Raw genomic sequence first — 18,429 nt, 5'->3', positions numbered from 1 at the left:
TGTTTACACTGAGCATGTGAAGTCAAAAAGTTTTATCCAGTCATTTATTCAGCTTGATGCTAGAAATAGTTACTATTTTTGTTGGTTGTGGTCTGCAGGCTCTGCAAAAGGAGCTGCAGGACAGGCAGGCTCATCAGGCCTCCCTTCAGACTCTGTGGTCTCAGCTCCAGCCTGAAGACGGCACAGAGGAGAGCAACGAGGCCCGGGAGAAACTCCACGTGACGGGGAGCAAGCTGAAGCTGCTCCTGAAGCAGGTGGACAGCGACCTCAGCAACCTGCGGCAACGTCTGGTAAAAGCTCAAAATATTTTCTTTCTGCACATCCAAGAGCTGTCATGAATGTTTTTTTTACAGCATATTAACGTAGACGATTTATTTACCTCAGGACTGTGAATCTGCTACAGCCGCCCAGTGTCAAAGTGTTTCTCAGGAGGCTGGAAATTCAAAGAAAGGCTCCTCCACTCAAAGGTAAGTAGCAGCGCAGATAACGTTGTTTGTATTTCATGTCTTCTTGCACTAAATATGATGTGTTTTGCAGAGAGAAGCGGGAATCGTCTCCCCCTCGATCCTTCTTCTACCGGGCCCTGCGTGCCGCCTTCCCTCTTCAGCTCCTGCTGCTGCTCCTCCTGCTCCTGCCCTGCCTGATTCCAATGTCGGAAAGTGACTCCAGCTGCACCCTTACCAATAACTTCGCCCGGTCCTTCTACCCCATGTTGCATTACACCAACGGCCCACCGCCCACTTGATTGTAATATTCATGCGATAATAGAAACTTTCTAAAGGAAACGGATGAACGTATGTCACCATGCTGTCATGTTCAGTTTCCCGAAGACTGAAAACTGTAAAGATTTGCCAGCAGCTCTTTTGTCTTTCCATCAAGAAAAAACTCACCATGCCAAAAAAAAACCCCCAGGTTTTAACATCATTCAGGAAATCAATCACTTTTGCCACTCGGAGACCACCGACCATCCTCCAACACAAGGATTATCATCAGATGAGGGACGAGTCACCGAATCTATTTCTAGTGAGGTACAGTAATTATCCTATTAATTAGGTAAGAACACGTAAATCACAGCATTAAAAAAAAGAAAAGCTACGTATTATGAATAATGATTCATTCGACAGATGACGAAGCCACAGTGGATTTTCAAACTCAGTCTGAAAAGTGAAGCAAGTGCACAAGTGCCTTAAACCTGAATCGTTTCTAATGGTGGCAAAAAAAAGTCAGGTTATATAGAAGTGCATGAGAAAACGACCCTACGTCTTATTGAGTGGCGATCTCAGTAAACACTTTTCTGATGAGTTTCATTTGTTTTCATTTTGTTTTCACTTTTTTAATAGAACATGATGCTCATTGTGTACAGAAAGGCCCAACTAAAGTACAGATTAGGGCAGTGTCACTGACAAGTGGCTACCATATGACGATTCATCATCCTCCACTTCAAAACACCAAGAAAAAGTAAGCAATAGGGTGGCTACAGCCATCATTTACATACAGTTTGATTTTTCACCGACTAAACTGTTTTTTTTGTTTATTTTTTAATCCAGCCAGACACTGAACTCTTGTGTTTTTAAGATTTGCATGTTTATATTTCATTTACTTCATGAACTCTTCACATTTCATTTAATGTTTTCCTGCCTGCTCGACTGAACTCTGCAGAACAGCGCTGATTAAATTTGAATGTATTTGATAAAAAGCCAGCTGAAAGTCTTTTTTTAAAAAAAAAAGAAAAAACACATTCTTGTATACTGAGTTTTTTAGATGTGATTTTGTCTTGACTAGATTGTGAGTGGACATTTCCACGCCTCCTTGCACTGTTGAAACACTGTAGATTCAGCATGATGTTTATGTACATAAAGCAATAATATAATGCTTATTTATAACTTGAAAGGTGGATTTATAATCATTTTTTTGTTCCTCTAGTAAATGTTGACTGATTTAAACAAACTGGCTTATCCTTTATTTTATTTTATTTTTTTGAGGTATCCATGCTACCAAACAGGGGAAATGCCAAACCTTGGCTAGAAACACTACAGAAAAACTACACAAGTTTTTTTTTTGTTTTTTTTTATAAGAGCATCTTGTCTGTCAGCTTTTTGCAATCTAAATCAGAACCTGAATGCACCTTTGTGCCAAACATATTTGCTTTTCTAAAAATCTCTATAGACTCTATAGGCTCCTCTTGTTTGTGTTCCCAGTGCATGTGTGCTATGGCAGTGCCAAGCTAACAAGCAGAAAGAGTACAGGAAAAGGAGAAAATGGATAATAAGATAAGAATAGAGTGGACAGAGCACAAGTGGAAGAACACAACAGTGTCTTCAACTACCAAAGCTGTAAGAAAAACCAAATGAACGAACATGGATACACAAACTAACAATCTTGTTGTGTTGTCTACTGTAGGTGTGAGCATATGTGTGTTTATGTCACAAAATGTACTTTTGTAATGAGGATGAGAAGCTGCAAACAAGGAGCCAGAGGCAGGCCATCAGCTGAGGTCAAAGTTTTATTAGAATTCATTCAAACCGCGTGCACACTTGCAAATCCTATCTAAAAGAAAACATACTTGGCAGAAGTAATACATGGCTGTTTAAAAAAAAAACCCAAAAAAAAAACCCAGCATCTTAGACGGCCACTTCACTCATTTTTGTTCTATTTGCTATTTTCATCATTGGGCGCATTCTCTGCCATGTTCTTACTTCTACATCCTACATCTGAGGCCTCTGCCAGTGTTCAAGCAGTGCTGATCAGATGCTGGATTTAAAGAGGGGTCCCTGAAAAGGACCCGTTTTCATTTATCAAGCCAAGCCCACAGTACTCTGCTGCACTAACAAAACCCTCAGGGATAACATCAATGTTAATCGCAGTTAGAGATTAGGACTGGAAGTTCTGGAAAGTCTACTCGAGGGACCTTCTTTTAAAAGATTTTATTTGGTTCAGAGAACACTGTGCTACACATGACCCGCTCCATCCGAGTGGCACCGGCATCTGTTTTCTGTGACTTACACTACCCTTTGTATAGGATTCGTTTTGTTTGCCCCAAAATCACCAATCATTTTTGGCTAAAGAAAATGAATTGGTGCTTTTCTTTCTCGAGTTTGTGAATTTTATATATACTTTTTTAAAAATTTCCAAATTAAAATTTACCTACCGGTAGTTATAGTATCTCTGTTTTATCAAAAAATAATTTTGTAGTCTAGACTAAAGATAGTGTTCAAAATTAAATAGTCATTAACATTTACTTCTGCTGATCATTTGCAAGCTGGCAAAACACGGCGTTTGATAAATAACAAATAAGACAAAGGCTCCTCTTTCGTATTGTTTTACTGATTTATACATTCATCAAACATTTTCCCCAGAATTGAACAAGAAGTATCTGTGCAGTGCTTAAACAGTTTGGTGACAAAGGCTGATGAGAGTAAAAGCACAGGCTGTACAGAAAGACCAGAGTCCAGAGGGTCCAGAGGCCTCTGTTTGATGAACCTTGCTGTGATCCTGATTGTTGAAGCTGCATCATGTCACAAAGAGCAACTGTAGCAAGTTCAAAACTACAAAAATAGAAATTTTTTTTGAAGTGCTACGTTGGCATAAGAGCAACAGTAAGGCATCTTTGACAATAAAGCACAGACATTGAGAGCAAGTGAAGGCACCAGCTCAACACAGCTTGATATTTTTCTTTTTCAAATAACTGTATTTAACAAAAACAAAAAAACAAAACAAAAAAAAAATCAGCATTCAGTTGAGGAATTGTTTTCATGTCTGTTTTTTAAGCTAAAGAAGAAAATCAGAGTTGCCACATTCACTGCCAATTAGCTTAAGTTCTGCTAGAAATCACCTTCTTAGCTGGAGTTCTCTCGTTAATTTTAACCCAGATGAAACAACTCTGTGAGCGATTCAACAAATACATGAGATGCTAACAAAGTAACTGCTTTGTGCAAATACTGCCTTTAATGATCATATACACTACTCAAAAAATAAATGAGGGTAACGCTCAATAATCACAATATCAGAGATAGTCAGGTAAACTTCAGGGACATCAATCTGTTCAGTCAGGAAGCAGAATCCATCATCAATCTATTTCACCTGCTTTGGTGTAAATGGCAACCCCTGCAAGAAGGGAATGGTTTTGCAGGCGGTGGCATGAGCGTTATCAACCATCTGACAGTTTGGCCAGGAACATGCTCTCGAATAGTCCAGTGGAGGTCATTTTATAGGGCTCCTCCTGTTCTTCCTCACAATAATAAGAAGACGATATCAGTTCAGCTGCTGCATTGATACCCCTTTTACTGTCCTGTCCAGCTCCCCTTGGGTAATTGCCCGTCTCCTAGTATTCATCCTCCTGGAGACACGGCAAACCTTCTTGTAACAGCGAGTATGAATGTGCCATCCTGGAGGAGTTAGACTGCCTGTGCAGCAGGCAGTCTAACACTAGCAGTGACACAAGTGAAAAAAGTCACACCAGAGAAAGATCTGTAAGGAGGCATAAGGAGAGAGAAGTGGTCTAAGGCCACCACATGCCAAACCAGTTCATGTTGGGGGGGTTGCATCGTTGCACAGACAGCGCAACTGGTTGCACCAAAGCAAGTGGATGATGTTCACAATGGCTTATGCTTCTTAAGTGGACAGATTGATATCCCAGAAGTTTAACTATCTTTGTGTTATAAGGTGATGATATACTGCAGTCTTGATGAAATTTGAATCCCTTACACGAGGATATAAAGTATTATCTTATGTATGTGTCATAATTCCTTGGGTTGTCTAAACATGGGTACAAACAGCATTTTTATTATTATTCATGCATCTCCATCTTCAAAATAAATATAAGAATAAAAATCAATGGATTTTTGAAATTCATCGACTAAATAAATTTTCATTTGCAACTGTGGGATGGACAAAACTTAGCAGATGAAGCCGTGGCCCTGGTCTGTGGGGAAATCATAAGTGTTTTAGTGCATAGACCCAACAATAAACTGATTAAGTAATCAGCAATAATCAGTAACAACAGTCTTTTGTTGCAGCCTCGACATTAAAGTCCATGTGTATAGAAAAGCCACTTAAGCATTAAAACATCTACACACACAAAGTCGAAACACAAACTGAGATTTGTTGAAGAAAACACGCCAGTGAGCACTGTAAGTTTCACAGTATAAGATTTCTTTAACTCAGAGTTAAAGTGTGAGTTTTCTGCAGGTGCTTGTTTTTGGGAATCAGTTACACATAAGCTGCTTGTTCCAGCAAACTGTACAGGCTCTGATTAATCAGTTTAAAAAGACATACTGTCATTGGGAGGTGTGATCAAATCAGTTGTGATCTGTTTTTCTGCATGGGTTTTCATTGGTCGACTGACTGATTTAATGGTCCTGTCACATATCTGAGTACAGCTGAGTGACCAGGTTTGACAGTTTGTTCCTGTTTCGCTTTAGTCTTTTGCCAATATAGTGGAAAAGCAAAGAATCCTGAAAGCGTGATCTGTGCTCCATGCGGTTAACTTTGAAGATATTGAAAGTTCACCAGAAACTGTGCACAGCGTGTCAAAGATTCACCAGTGACAGATCAGAGAATCCAGCTCTCGTTCCTACGAAGATACTCATCATTCCCGTGAACTAGTTTTGTGCAAAGCAGTGAAAATTCTTTCGCATCGGAATTCTGATCTGACTACTGGGGTTCACCTCCAGCTCTAGCGCTACTGGGAATCCAGGTATTTGAAGGTCCGCTTGCAGAGCTGTGCAGCCGGGCAGGAGCCTCACTCTGATCTTCCTCCTGCTGAGGAGGCAGACGAGAGCTGTGCATGATGTGGGCATCCAACATCTCCAGCAACAGGTCGTAGAGAGGCACTATGTTCTTCACTTTCATGCAGTGGAGGTGGTCCATGCCTTTGTTACTGCACATTGAAAACAAAGTTGGGCGAGAGGTTAACGTAATGACTTTTGATGGGAACAATCTGGTCAGATGAATGTGTTTCATAACACTGCAGGGCTTTGAATAAATCTGAGCTGTAAAATAAATTCATTTACAGATCTGTCTCCCTTTTTTAAAAATATCCAGGTTTTAATAGCATGATGTTGGGTCCTGTTACCTGACATGACGAATATGTGAAAGCAGCATGAGCAGGTGAGCCAGGCGGGTGTACTGCTGCTGGAAGGTGAGACCGGTTTTGCTGATGGCCAACACCAGAGCTTCTGTCACAGCGTCCAGGAGGCGCAGCAGCTTGGACCGGCTCTGCTGGTCCTCGCTGCCGTCTGAGGAACTGAGGCACATGTCTGGAAAGCAAATGGGAAGAAATACACTTTAAGTGTGTCTACACAGTAAAGACTATATTACAGATATCAATATAGGAGTTTAATGTTGGAAGCTAAAGTAAATAAAACATTTTGAAGTGCATTATCCTTTGTAAACTGTGCAAAAACATAACTGGATTTTTCATGCAGACATCTTGATTCGGTCACAGCAGGAAAAGGACAGATGACCCAGAGAACCAGCGTGTGCAACACCACCGGTAACATCAGACTGAACCAGCTAAATGGAATTTATCCACAATTTATTTAAAATGCATACAAAAGATTTAACACCCCCGAAAATAACCACTGGCCTTCCGTCAAAGGATTGTAACCAGGTGTTATAAATACAAATATTTTTTCAAGTGTTTTTTTTTTTATTTACTTTGGCATAAAATACAAAGGACAGAAGCAAAAGACTTCTGGTAAGGTAACATCGACTCTTTGCTTCAACTATAAACGGATCAAAAGGTGCTTACGCATGTAGTCTGCGCCCAGAGGTGCATTATGAGCCAGGGGAAAAAAAACTGATTTGATTTTGCAGCCCTTTTCCTACTGTGAAACTTTCTGGTAGCAGAAGTCTGAAAAATCCCCGTGTTTTGTTCAACACTAAAGAAACACTTGTTGTGCTTGCAAATACAGTTTGAAAAGGGCTGACATGCTCAAACATTTAGAAACATCCTGCCAAAGCATCGAACATACAGTTTGCAGAGTACAGAACAGTGTCTCACAGATGGTGCCTTGTCTGTACACACTGGACTGCCCTGTCTCCGTCTTTAAGGAGTAGTTTTCATTTTGAGGGTCATTAAAATCTCGTCTAAACATTTGCTTGGTTAGAATCTCTCTGCTTTTTATCTCTGGCAGCAGAACTTTAAATCTGTTTTTGGAACATTCTGAGCTACTTTGGTTTTAGTTTTTTCCACTGCTACAAAAAGATTATTCACAAAACATCACCATGGGGTTTTCCACTGTTTGAGAGTTAGTAAGTAACACAGGGGCTCTGGTCTGGGGCTTTCATGCTATTGAATTAGCAGATGTCAAAGGGACTGGCTTTAAATTAACTAAATAAAGTAGTATGATCTTCAACTCCATGCATTTGTTGATCATTTTCTCTGTGTGTGTGTGTGTGTGTGTGTGTGTGTGTGTGTGTGTGTGTGTGTGTGTGTGTGTGTGTGTGTGTGTGTATTCTGAGTGTACAGTGCAAAGATCTGGATGACACACCTTAGTTTTACTGCATACAAAAAACGCGACAGTACCCACAGGTGTTTCTTAGTGGTGGGGTGGGTGGTTTAACTGGTTGCTCTCCCAAACCACTGACTAATCAAGTAAACTCCTTTTTTTCCTTTTAAACTATGCCAGACGTTGAACTTCTTAATAACAACGTAACATAATGCCTTTAATATAGTTTGCAAACACCTACTCATTCCTTTTACAAAACAAATGTTGAGCTCCAAAAGCAGCGTGCTCTTGTGCGGATGCACAACTACCAACCCCCCCCCAAAAAAAAACAAATAAAATGAATGAGTGGACACATACATAGCATGCATTATAAGTTCATTTTAAAGGTCACAAAGTTCTTTTTAAACTATATGTGAACACTAAACATTTAAATACATTTTTCATCATTTTGTTCTTATCATGTCTCCTCCTCCATCACTGCTCTCTCTCCTCTGTCACCTAATCCTCTTCCTACTCACCTCAAGCCTCATCTCCTGAACTAAAGTCAGGGTGCTAAAACACAAAAACGTGCATAAACATGCTCTTTTATTCCCGATATTGTCACAATTACTTACAGTCAACAGATTAGACATGCATCCATCCTGACAACAAGCCAGCTAAACAACAGCAGCTGGTTAAAGGCTAACATTATCCCAGCTAACGTGAGGCTTGAGTGCCCTAAACAAATAAAAATAAATAAAAATCACACTTTCACACTGATTACATTCTCATATTGCATGAGTGTGCTTTTTGCTAAGTGTCCAAGTCCAAGAATGCTAGATAGATCCATTTCAAAGACACTTTAAGAGTACTTCTTACACAAAAACACACCATGCCTCACATTTAGTTTGTTGGGATCTGATCATCTTAAATGTATTTAGGGTGACTAGGTCCCACAAGGAATCATGTGGTTTTCTTCTATGTGACAGTAAATGCTCTTACTTGAATCTAAACCATATTCTGTAGTCTTGGCCATTTTAGTCAGCTCTGATTTAATAAAAACAAACTTTTAATAACATTTGATTTTTATATTCTGGGGCTGAAGGTGAAACAGCTCTGTAGTCGGCAAAGTCAGACAAAAGTCTGACTTCGCTTGTGGAGGCAATTAAAAAGAAAACATTAATGATCTCACCAGAGAGGCCTTGACCGTGTTCATCTTCACTTATGTACCACCTGCTACTCCAGCTACTTTAGCAGAACCTCTGAGTCCTCATAGCACAGACTGAAACTACACAGTGTTATTTGAAACTACACAGGGAACACTGTGTAGTTTCAAATAACTAGCAGTCTTCACTGCTAGTTATTTGGTTTATGGACATACTTACCATGTGTAGGCTCACAAGATTACATGCTGAGATACCAATCTAACACCCCATTGTGGGTTCATGTTCTGGAGACAAACAAACAGTCTCAGTCTCACTTACGCACATGCACATTAAGCACATGACACTGAGAGTGGACCTCATGTCCGCCCACACAAACATGCTCACTCACTGGAGTTGAGGAGGATCATGACCTTGAGGCAGACGTACTCCTCCCTGTGCAGCCTGAGCTCTCTCACCCTGGTTGTGGCAGCTATCAGCATGTCAAAGATCTCCACAAAGCCCTGGACGCAGTTTCCTTCTTCTCTAAAAAGACAAAAATGTTATTTAATTGCATCACACTCTTGATTTTTACCTCCACAAATTAGCCAGACATAACACAGATGTAACTCCCACCAAGAAGTAAAAGATGATCTGCTGTTTTAACTCTGAAGCACTTTACACAAGAGGAAGGAGAGTAACATTAGTGATCTCTCTCAGCTGGCAGAAAAGATCACCAAAAAAAAACCCAGAATAGGTGTTTTAGGTTCTTAAATGCTAAAAATGGGTTGTTGTAGCCTATTGCTAGGTGGTTGCCAGGCAACATGATGCCATCGTAATATGCGATGTAGCTAAGAACCTTTAGGAGCCAGATTTGGTTGCTCAAGCCCTGATGGTCTAGGAGGAGTTGACAGACACAGAAACAAACATACAGAGGTTTGGTGTATTATCATAAGATATTGTGTGTAAGTACACTGGGAACCACCAATAACTCTTTTTAGAAGCAAGTGCTTCTAATCAGGCGAGTGAAACAAGGTTTAGGAGGTGGTACCTGCTCAGGCTGAGGTCAGGGCAGAAGATGAGTTTTCCTGGATGGTCCACTGACCTCCACATCAGTCCAATCATCAACACCTCCAGCCAGCAGGACTCCAACAGATGGACCTGGTCTACGAGACTAAGCTCCACAAACCCTGAGAAAAGGATGTAATCATAAAGTACATAGCTGTGAGCAGATGAAGCATATCACAGAAACCTGAATAACGAGTCTAATGAGCAACTAGGCAGCAGCATGAAGAGAAACAGGAGGTAAACAACTTGGTTGGAAGCAATTTTTTCCATCTCATTGTCCGTAAATGCAAAAACAGAATGCTGACCTAAAAATATCCAAACCAAAAAATAAATAAATAAATAAAAAACAATAAAATAAAACCTAAAACAAGCAAAACCCCTAAAAAGACCACCTTTTTACAGGCAGTGCCATTAAGAGCAATGTGAGACTTGATACTGATTAACGAACCAACAAGGTAAAACAAAAACACGGCACCGTCTCAGCAAACAGGTTAAAAAACATAATAACAAGTACTGATTACGAGGCACCTCACAATTTACTAAGAGTTAGATAAATGAAAAAGACCCAAAAAAACAGGAACCAGTGTCCCCGAGACAGGCCTTGACTGTGTCTCAGTCTGGAGTAGCCCTTGCTGAAAGGCGGTGGGTTGGGGTCGGTATCTTAGTATCCCCTCGGCTTGTTGCCTGTACACTGGAGTTTTTCCCGATGGACAAACAGTGCCAGGGCCTGCCAGGGCTGCCCTTTGTCACTAATTACCGATCCAGGAGGGGCTCAGAGTAGAGTTGCTACTCCTCCACATCAAAAGGAGCCAGCGGAGGTGTTTCAGGCATCTGACAAGGACACTTCCTGGGTTCCTCCTGGTTGAGGCGTTCCAGGCATGTCCCACCAGGAGAAAGTGGGACATGCCTGGACCTGGGATACGCTGAAGAAATTAGATCTCTCAACTGGCCTGGGAGTGCTGCCTTTGTGTTCCCCCAGAAAACGCTGGAGGAGGTGGCCAGGGAGGAAGGTCAGGGCTCATCTGCTTAGGCTGCTGCCCCTGCGACCCTGCCTCAGATAAGAGGTAGAAAATGGATGGATAGATGGAGGTTCCCTCCCACTGGGTGACCACCGATGTGATCACCTAGCGAAGGAAAGTTGTCTTCTGATGGTGTGAAGTTACCGTAAGCTTTCTGTGAGCTTTGACAAGATCTGTCACTCTTTAAATTACTTTTTGCAAAACGCCAAGTAAACTAAATCGACTTGCACCGACAATCATGTCAGAATCAAAATTACACAAAGATTATTGTACTGCTACTCTCACGTTCAATATGATCATTTATGCATACATATGAACACGCATTCCCAATAAACTGCTCAGTGCCACAGACTTGTATGGCCTGTGCTGCTGACTCAGGCTACGACAACAATGAGCATTCAGACAATTCACTTTGAAATTCACGCTTGAAATTAAATGGTTCTTTGCTATAATGATTTATTTCACTTTTTCAGGCTTAAATTTGTTAAATTCACCACAAGCAGTCAGAATTCATTAACAAGGCTACAGAAATCCACCCTTTGTGATACATTGTTATTTCACAGCTCACTGCCACACTCCAGTTCCATCACTGCTGCTGTGTTTTACAGGCTCAAACGCTAAATAAAGCAGACACAAATGACTGTGCCAAGCCACAAACACATCATTCGCTGTCTTGAGACAGTGAACTGCTCAGCGAGAAGAATAAAATACCTAGATCTGTTATCATTAAAGTAATTTTTACTGATGTTGTAGAAAGACTCTTTGTATAATCTCAAACCAATTGCATTTCTCAACTCAAGCAAACATGAAAACTAGACATAATAACAGCTGTTATATAGAAAAGCTTTCATCTAATACAAGATTCAACTAATCAAAATGTTGTAAATGAGAACTAACGATTAATGATGGCAACTTTGTTACTGTGTGTGTTGTGCTATATACTCACCAGCTCTTTTGTCAAGTGCAAATATTGACTCTTATCAGCTTTCAAATGGAAGCAACTCAGTGCTTTTAAGAAAGTATAGAAGTCAACATGCGAGAGTTCAAACCAAAAATCAGAATGGGGAAAAAAAGGTTATGTACGTGATTGAACATGGCATGGTTGTTGGTGCCACACTAGTCTAGTCTAAATAGTCTGAAAGAGAGAAAATACATTGTGATCTGAAAAGAAGTCAGCAGCAACTGTTAAAATCACACATGTTACAATCAAGATATGTAAAAGAGCATCTCTGAATCCGCAATATGTCTCTGAAGCAGATGGACTACAGCAGCTCACTGTGTTCCACTCTTGTCAGCTAAAAACACGAGGCCAAGATTAAAGTTCACACAAGATAACGGACAAGAAAAGACTGGAAAAACTTTTCCTGGTCAAAACTTTAGATGCTAGAGCCAGAATTTGGTGTAAACAACAAGAACGTACAGATCCATGCTGCCTTCTATCAAAGGTTCAGGTTGGTGTAATGGTACAAGTTTGGGCTTCTTAGTACCAACTGAGCCCTGTTTAAATGCCACCACCTACCCAAGTCTTGTGGCTGACCATTTATATTCCTTCATAACTGAAACTATAATGTACTAACTACAACGTCATCTCATGGCTGCTTGCAGCAGGCAAACACACCATCACAAAGCTCAAACTGGTTTCTTGATCATGACGATGACCTCACTGTACTCATATGGCCTCCTCAGTCACCAGATCTTAAACCAACAGAACATCTTTGGGATTTGGTTGAATAGGAGACTCACAATCAATCACATTGATGTTGCCTAAAAATTACAAAAAGAAGTGTATATTTTCTTCATCAGTGTATACTACACTTTATTTATTCATGACATGAATTGCTCTATTGGCGAAACACTTATTTGTGTCAGCACTCTGGCTCGAACCATTAATTAAGTGGTATTGCCACATTGCTATGTAACTTTGCACATGCACAGTCGGAGAAAATCTGCTGGTAAAGTGATATTTGAACCCTATTTTTGGACCCGTTTTGTTTTATTAGATTTGAATGGGGACACTGCACATACATTTTCTTCTGATTGACCAATGAAAATGGAAGGTCTGATTCTCCACATTCATTTAGAATTTTTGTTGACCTGAATAACCTGAAGAAGATAAAAAAAAATTTTTAATTATATAAATTCATCTAATTTTTTTTTTGAAATATCACAAAAACAAACACCTGGAATCTTCTTGGCCCAGCTAATCATGTGAACCAGCTCTTTATCTGCCAGGTTGGTGAGCAACATCATGATGCTTGCTTCGGTCAGCGGCCTCTTCGCGTCCTTCATGAGGTAGATATCTGGCGGCTCCGCCTCCAATATCCGCTCAATTAGCTGCTCTGGGGTCAGTGCAGGTTTTTCCGGCTCATTTAATGAACCTTCAGCTGGTCCAGTTATGCCCTTTGGTTCAGCTGTTATGTACTGTGAGGATTGACGGGTTAGCCGCCTTGCCTGCGAATTCCTGTAGTTTCCACGCTCCTTTCGAATACCTGTGAGTAACAAGGCAGGCATTAAATTATAGCCAATTTTAACCCATGTTCCAGACTGTCCATATCTGTTAAATTTTGCTGTTGTTTTCTATATAAGATTGCAATTTTGGGGGGTTAAGAAGGGTAAAGCAAAAATGGCAAGTAGCAAGTCCATCAGTTACAGACAGAAATCACTGAACAGGCTACAAGATCTGGCACCATGTAGTTCCTACTTGGAAAACAAAATGTCGGAATAAACTGAAATCCAAATTTAGAGTATGGGAATCCTATTTACTGCAAACAGATGTTGAAAAGATTTGTTTTGTGTGGAAATGATTAATAGAGCCAGTGGTGGCTTTTAGAGCCAGATCACATTTCTCATATGTAGAAAAAAAACTAAAGTAAAAGCGCTGGAACCATATTAAAGAACAACATTTGGATTAAACTTTATTTCTATCCAGATATCCCTGCATCATTGCAGTGATACCCATAATTAAAACTTCACGTTTTAACCAAAACACTACAAGAGCAGATCAAATGCAGGAATGAAGACTTCTTTAATGAAATGTGAATTAATAGGCAAACAAATACTAAAACATTATGGAATATTAAAACATATATTGTTCTTGCTCTTGCCTATAATGAAACATAGTTCTGTCATGTTGTTGTACGATTCTACAGAAAAAATAGAAATTAACTGATCTTACAAGTAAACAAGAACTAGGGGTGCAACGATACACAAAATTCACGGTTCGGTTCGGTTCGATACTTTGGTGTCACGGTTCGATATTTTTTCGATACAAAAAAATGTTCATGCCTTTTTAATTTGTCATTTATTAAAATTATAAATATATATTTTAACTCAAAAGTACAGTTTTTAAATTTAACCCTAACCCTTGTACGTGTTTTTTATTTTGACAGCGAATGCGCACCTGCGGACCACTTATGTGCAGCCCTGGTTATTTAGCTCGTCATATTGCAGCCACAGAAATTCTTTTGTCCATGAAACCATAAAGCTGCACTTTCTTTTTGCCTTACAGTCTCATTTGTCATAACTTCTCCGTTTTGTGGTAAGCTTTTCTTTGGCTGTCACTTCTTCACCCCGACCTGTCTTATTTGGCTCAGCAGAACTAAAATATATATCCTGCTACTTTTACACACGGACTCACATAAGCTCAGCGATTCTCTGCGCGATCAACCTCTCACATGTTTAAGCTTGCTGCGGGAGATTTCACTTGTCATGTTTGCATAGTAAGCTAACGATTAATAAGACGATGTCAGAGGAATTGGTGCACAAATTATCATCACTCACAGATCAGTGCTGTCATTGCAAAGTGAAAGCAAAAAAACAAGCGCAAATTCAAACGCGATTTCAATATGTCACATATTGACAGTGGCTCACCGATGCCAATGACATAATTACCCAGCTACATTTCTGAAAGAATGCAAAAGCATTGACATATATTTTTCCTACAATAGCCCGACGGGCAGGGCAGAGATTTTTGTAGCCCGACTGGAAAGATCGCTAGCTCCGGGACGTCGGGCTAGCGATTTTGCAAGCCCTGTATCTGATTGAGGAATCACTCATCTTTGGAAAAGAGAGTTTATTACAGAGAAATGTCTCTTTCCAAAATAAAAGCTATACTATCCGCTTCTTCTGGGCTATATTCTCAGCAGCATAAGGAGAATCATGTGCTAACAGCTGTCTAAATGACTCGGCTAAAGTTAGTAGCATGCTTGTTGTTTTTGTCTTTGCACTAGGATGATGTCGGCGTAAATGTGCAGTCATATTCGTTGTGTTCCCACTAGTGCTTTCAGGTTAATCTCGTTGAAATGACCTTAACGCCACAACACGGCAAATCTCCGTTAACGAGCTACCGCCGATCGCCCCGTGCATGGGGCTAGACGGCCAACACGTTAACGAGCTAACTGCGCTAACACACTAGTTTACACCAATGTAATTGAGCATTGCATGGCACATCCAACATACTGTTTTACTTTAGTCCATGACTCGCTTACCTTCAGGGTCATACCTCACATGAAAACCAAAATAATTCCAAACGCCAGATCTGAATGAGGGTGGGGGAGGTCCATCTTGCAAGGAGAGCTTAACTTCTGTCTCGCTAGCTTGCCCTGCGCTCTTCCTCCTGACTATGCTGTCTGTGTTGAGCGCTCAGTGGATCTGCGCTCGACAGTGCAGCCCAGGCGGAGTAGTCGAACACAGATTCACTGAGCGCTCAACACAGACAGCATCGTCAGAAGGAAAGTTGATAAAATAAATTACAAATGTTGTATTGTTCGATACATATGCGTACGGAACCGAAAGCACTGTATCGAACGGTTCAATATCGATACGAATATCGTTGCACCCCTAACAAGAACATTAGAAAAATATATTCAAGCATATGTATAATATCAATACTGTATAATTAGTAATCACATCATTCAAATTTTAGATAAAATAAACCAAACATCATCAGATGACCAAGTTATTTAGGTAATAATCAGAACATCAAGTTACTGTTGGCTGGATTCAGAAAAACAAAATGCAAAAACTTCTATCAGAACTAAATGGTAAATGGCCTGCATTTGTATAGCGCTTTACTCAGTCCCTAAGGACCCCAAAGCGCTTCACACTACATTCAGTCATCCACCCATTCTCACACGCATTCACACACTGGTAATGGCAAGCTACGTTGTAGCCACAGCTGCCCTGGGGCGCACTGACAGACGCGAGGCTGCCGGACACTGGCGCCACTGGTGGCCCTCTGACCACCACCAGTAGGCAAACATGGGGTTAGTATCTTGCCCAAGGATATTTGGCATGCAGCCAGGAGGCAGCCTGGGATCGAACCACCGACCTTCTGATTAGTGGCTGACCTGCTCTGCCACCTGAGCTACAGCCACCCAGCCATATTTCAGAAATATGAAACAATGTATACATATAATCATACTAACCACATTTGGTCATGCCAACTTCATAGCATTTGCGAAGGCGACATGCCTGGCAGCTCTTGCGGCGGTTCTTGTCAATAGTGCACTGATTGGTTGCCGGGCAGATATAGTCATTGTGTCCTAAAACAAAAAGACACAAAGAGACAGACATTGAGACAAAAATAAAAAGTTGGATAGAAAAAATGAAAAATGAGTTGTATGAAGAAAAATACAATGCAAAGTTGCATCCCTGCACAACAGACAGGCAGACTGAGAATTTCCAGCTTGTGCAGCTTCCAGCAAAAATCATTGATGACAAGCAGTCCTTTGTGGTCAGTTCAAGTCCTCTCTCCGTACCCTGGCCATTTTGCTCAAAGACTTAATTTGCATAGGCAGACATATTGTTTGAACAGTGGTATTTTCAGAAAAATGTCAACTGTGATCCAAAATTACCATCTAAATTCAGTTTAGCATGATATACGCATACTGGTTTGCCTTAATGTATAGCAATGGTTAAATGGTCTAGTTTTGAATATATTTGTTCAAAAGCTCAAAGTGTTGTGTAATACAAGATTATGTCATAACACCTGTAAAATAAAGCTTAAATTGACAACATACAAGTTTTAGCTTCAAATTATCATTATGAAATAAATTTTGATTATAATGGGAAGTTAATGACTTGACACCACAGAATGTGGATTTGTTCCAGGCAAGCCTCTGACTAGGCAATCTGTCAGGCAGCGAGTATAAAAAGCTCTGGGAAACTGGACGTTTAAGTGCACAAAGTTTTCCCTGATAAGCATCAGTAGAATCCTCCAGGTGACAACCAGAAAAGCTTCGTAGGCAAGGCAAGGCAAGGCAAGGCAAGGCAAGGCAAGGCAAGTTTATTTGTATAGCACAATTCAACAACAAGGTGATTCAAAGTGCTTTACAGAGACATTAGAAACAAGAACAAATAAAAAGCATGATTTAAAATTGATTAAAACAAGCAAATAAACTAACTAACTAATTAACAAACAAACAAACAAACAAACAAAACAGTATATAAAATCAAAACAGATAAAATCAGAACAGTAGATAAAATCAGTAGTTAATGTAAGTTTTGAAATTTAAGCTTAAAGTGTGGATTTGGTACTGAAGTGATAATAGCTCCAGCGTGTCTCCCCCAAATAGAGATGGGAGCAATTATACCATGTAGGACACAGCTATGAGCCAAAGAAGGCTGTTTGGGGAAATGATGTTTTGGATGGGTAGATAAAACCATCACAAAACACATGAAAGTCAGGGAAACTGCTCTTTGTCCAGCTGTTTTGTGGCCTGTGTGAGAACAGTGTGGATGTCACAAATTTGTACTTAAACGTGGAATATTATCAACTTTATTAAGCATGGGAATAAAAGAGCAGAACTAGTACTAATATAATAGATATAAAGATGGGAATTATAGTGACCACTATCCACAAAACATCCACTAACTGAGCCACGAGGTCCAGCAGGGATGAGTCAAAGCCATCAGACAAAGGTCAGCAGGAGGACATCAGATCATTTACGCGTGTGGAGCTCTGCGCAGACTTGCTAATACTGCACAGAAAGTGCGCTGTAGTGACTCAGTGTCAGCGCTACCAACTATTAAAACAGGAGCATCCAAAATCCACCAAGATCTAGGGTGTAAGGTTATATCCTAGAGGACTTATTAGTTTATTCTTTACTAATAAGTCAGCAAGGCATAAACATAACATTTGGATGGGTACGCGCAAAGGAGTTACGTCGACATTAATATGAAACTGGTGAAGAAAAGCGCAGAAAAGCACAAAAAAGACACTTAGATAAAGTACAAAATAAAACAGAAGTGGTGTGAAACACCAACCAACAAGAGCAAAGTTGCACATCTTTAGATTTGAGAGAAGCAATCAGGACTTTGCAACAGTGACACAGTTTTAAGTAGTGCATGAACATCTGCTCTACCAATCAATCTGCAGTAATATTTACACCTCTGATGACGTCTCACAAGTGTTAGCTTTATTTTCATACCAAGATTGTTTACACAGACTTTGTAATTGCAGAGAAATACTCCATTTATTTTGGTCATTTCATTTTCAAGCAGAAAGCCCCTGGGGGCCTAACAGGTTAAAAGTTAATTCCCAATAAAACCAACTGTAAGTTGTTTAATAACATTGCTGTCTGAATTATTGTTAAAGTCATGAATTATCACCTTTAAAGTGTTTGTGCTAATAACACCATGTACGAGACAGGCATGGAGAGCAGCACTGACTGGGAGAGGCTTTAAACAGATGACATACTCAGTTCAACTTTCAGAATGCACAAGCATCTACTTAAAATCTATTTATTTAATTTATCATCTGTGATATCA

The 18,429-nt window shown here is 40.1% G+C and overlaps 2 protein-coding genes across 3 annotated transcripts in view; one reads left to right on the top strand and one right to left on the bottom strand.

The window, feature by feature from the left end:
* Positions 1 to 1,091, top strand: part of syne2a (spectrin repeat containing, nuclear envelope 2a) — an 88,352-nt gene extending 87,261 nt beyond the window's left edge. The window contains exons 113-115 of the mRNA XM_085383119.1: positions 99 to 290; positions 385 to 467; positions 538 to 1,091. Coding sequence (XP_085239245.1) covers positions 99 to 290; positions 385 to 467; positions 538 to 745 — 483 coding nt within the window. The 3' untranslated portion in view covers positions 746 to 1,091. The remainder of the gene's footprint in view (positions 1 to 98; positions 291 to 384; positions 468 to 537) is intronic.
* Positions 1,092 to 2,529: 1,438 nt separating this feature from the next.
* esr2a (estrogen receptor 2a) overlaps positions 2,530 to 18,429 on the bottom strand; it is a 30,257-nt gene continuing 14,357 nt past the window's right edge. For both annotated transcript variants that reach the window (XM_085383027.1, XM_085383028.1), the window contains exons 4-9: positions 16,086 to 16,202; positions 12,840 to 13,148; positions 9,624 to 9,762; positions 8,985 to 9,118; positions 6,074 to 6,257; positions 2,530 to 5,878 (exon numbers count right to left, since the gene is read on the bottom strand). In XM_085383027.1, coding sequence (XP_085239153.1) covers positions 5,653 to 5,878; positions 6,074 to 6,257; positions 8,985 to 9,118; positions 9,624 to 9,762; positions 12,840 to 13,148; positions 16,086 to 16,202 — 1,109 coding nt within the window. In that variant the 3' untranslated portion in view covers positions 2,530 to 5,652. The remainder of the gene's footprint in view (positions 5,879 to 6,073; positions 6,258 to 8,984; positions 9,119 to 9,623; positions 9,763 to 12,839; positions 13,149 to 16,085; positions 16,203 to 18,429) is intronic.

The sequence above is a fragment of the Rhamphochromis longiceps genome, linkage group LG15 (assembly GCF_057381845.1).
Source record: "Rhamphochromis longiceps isolate RC_006_pf linkage group LG15, R_longiceps_female_GT1.1, whole genome shotgun sequence".
In the NCBI taxonomy this organism is placed as follows: domain Eukaryota; kingdom Metazoa; phylum Chordata; class Actinopteri; order Cichliformes; family Cichlidae; genus Rhamphochromis; species Rhamphochromis longiceps.
The sequence above is the reverse complement of the archived record's forward strand: the minus strand, read 5'-3'. Positions and strand labels throughout refer to the sequence as shown.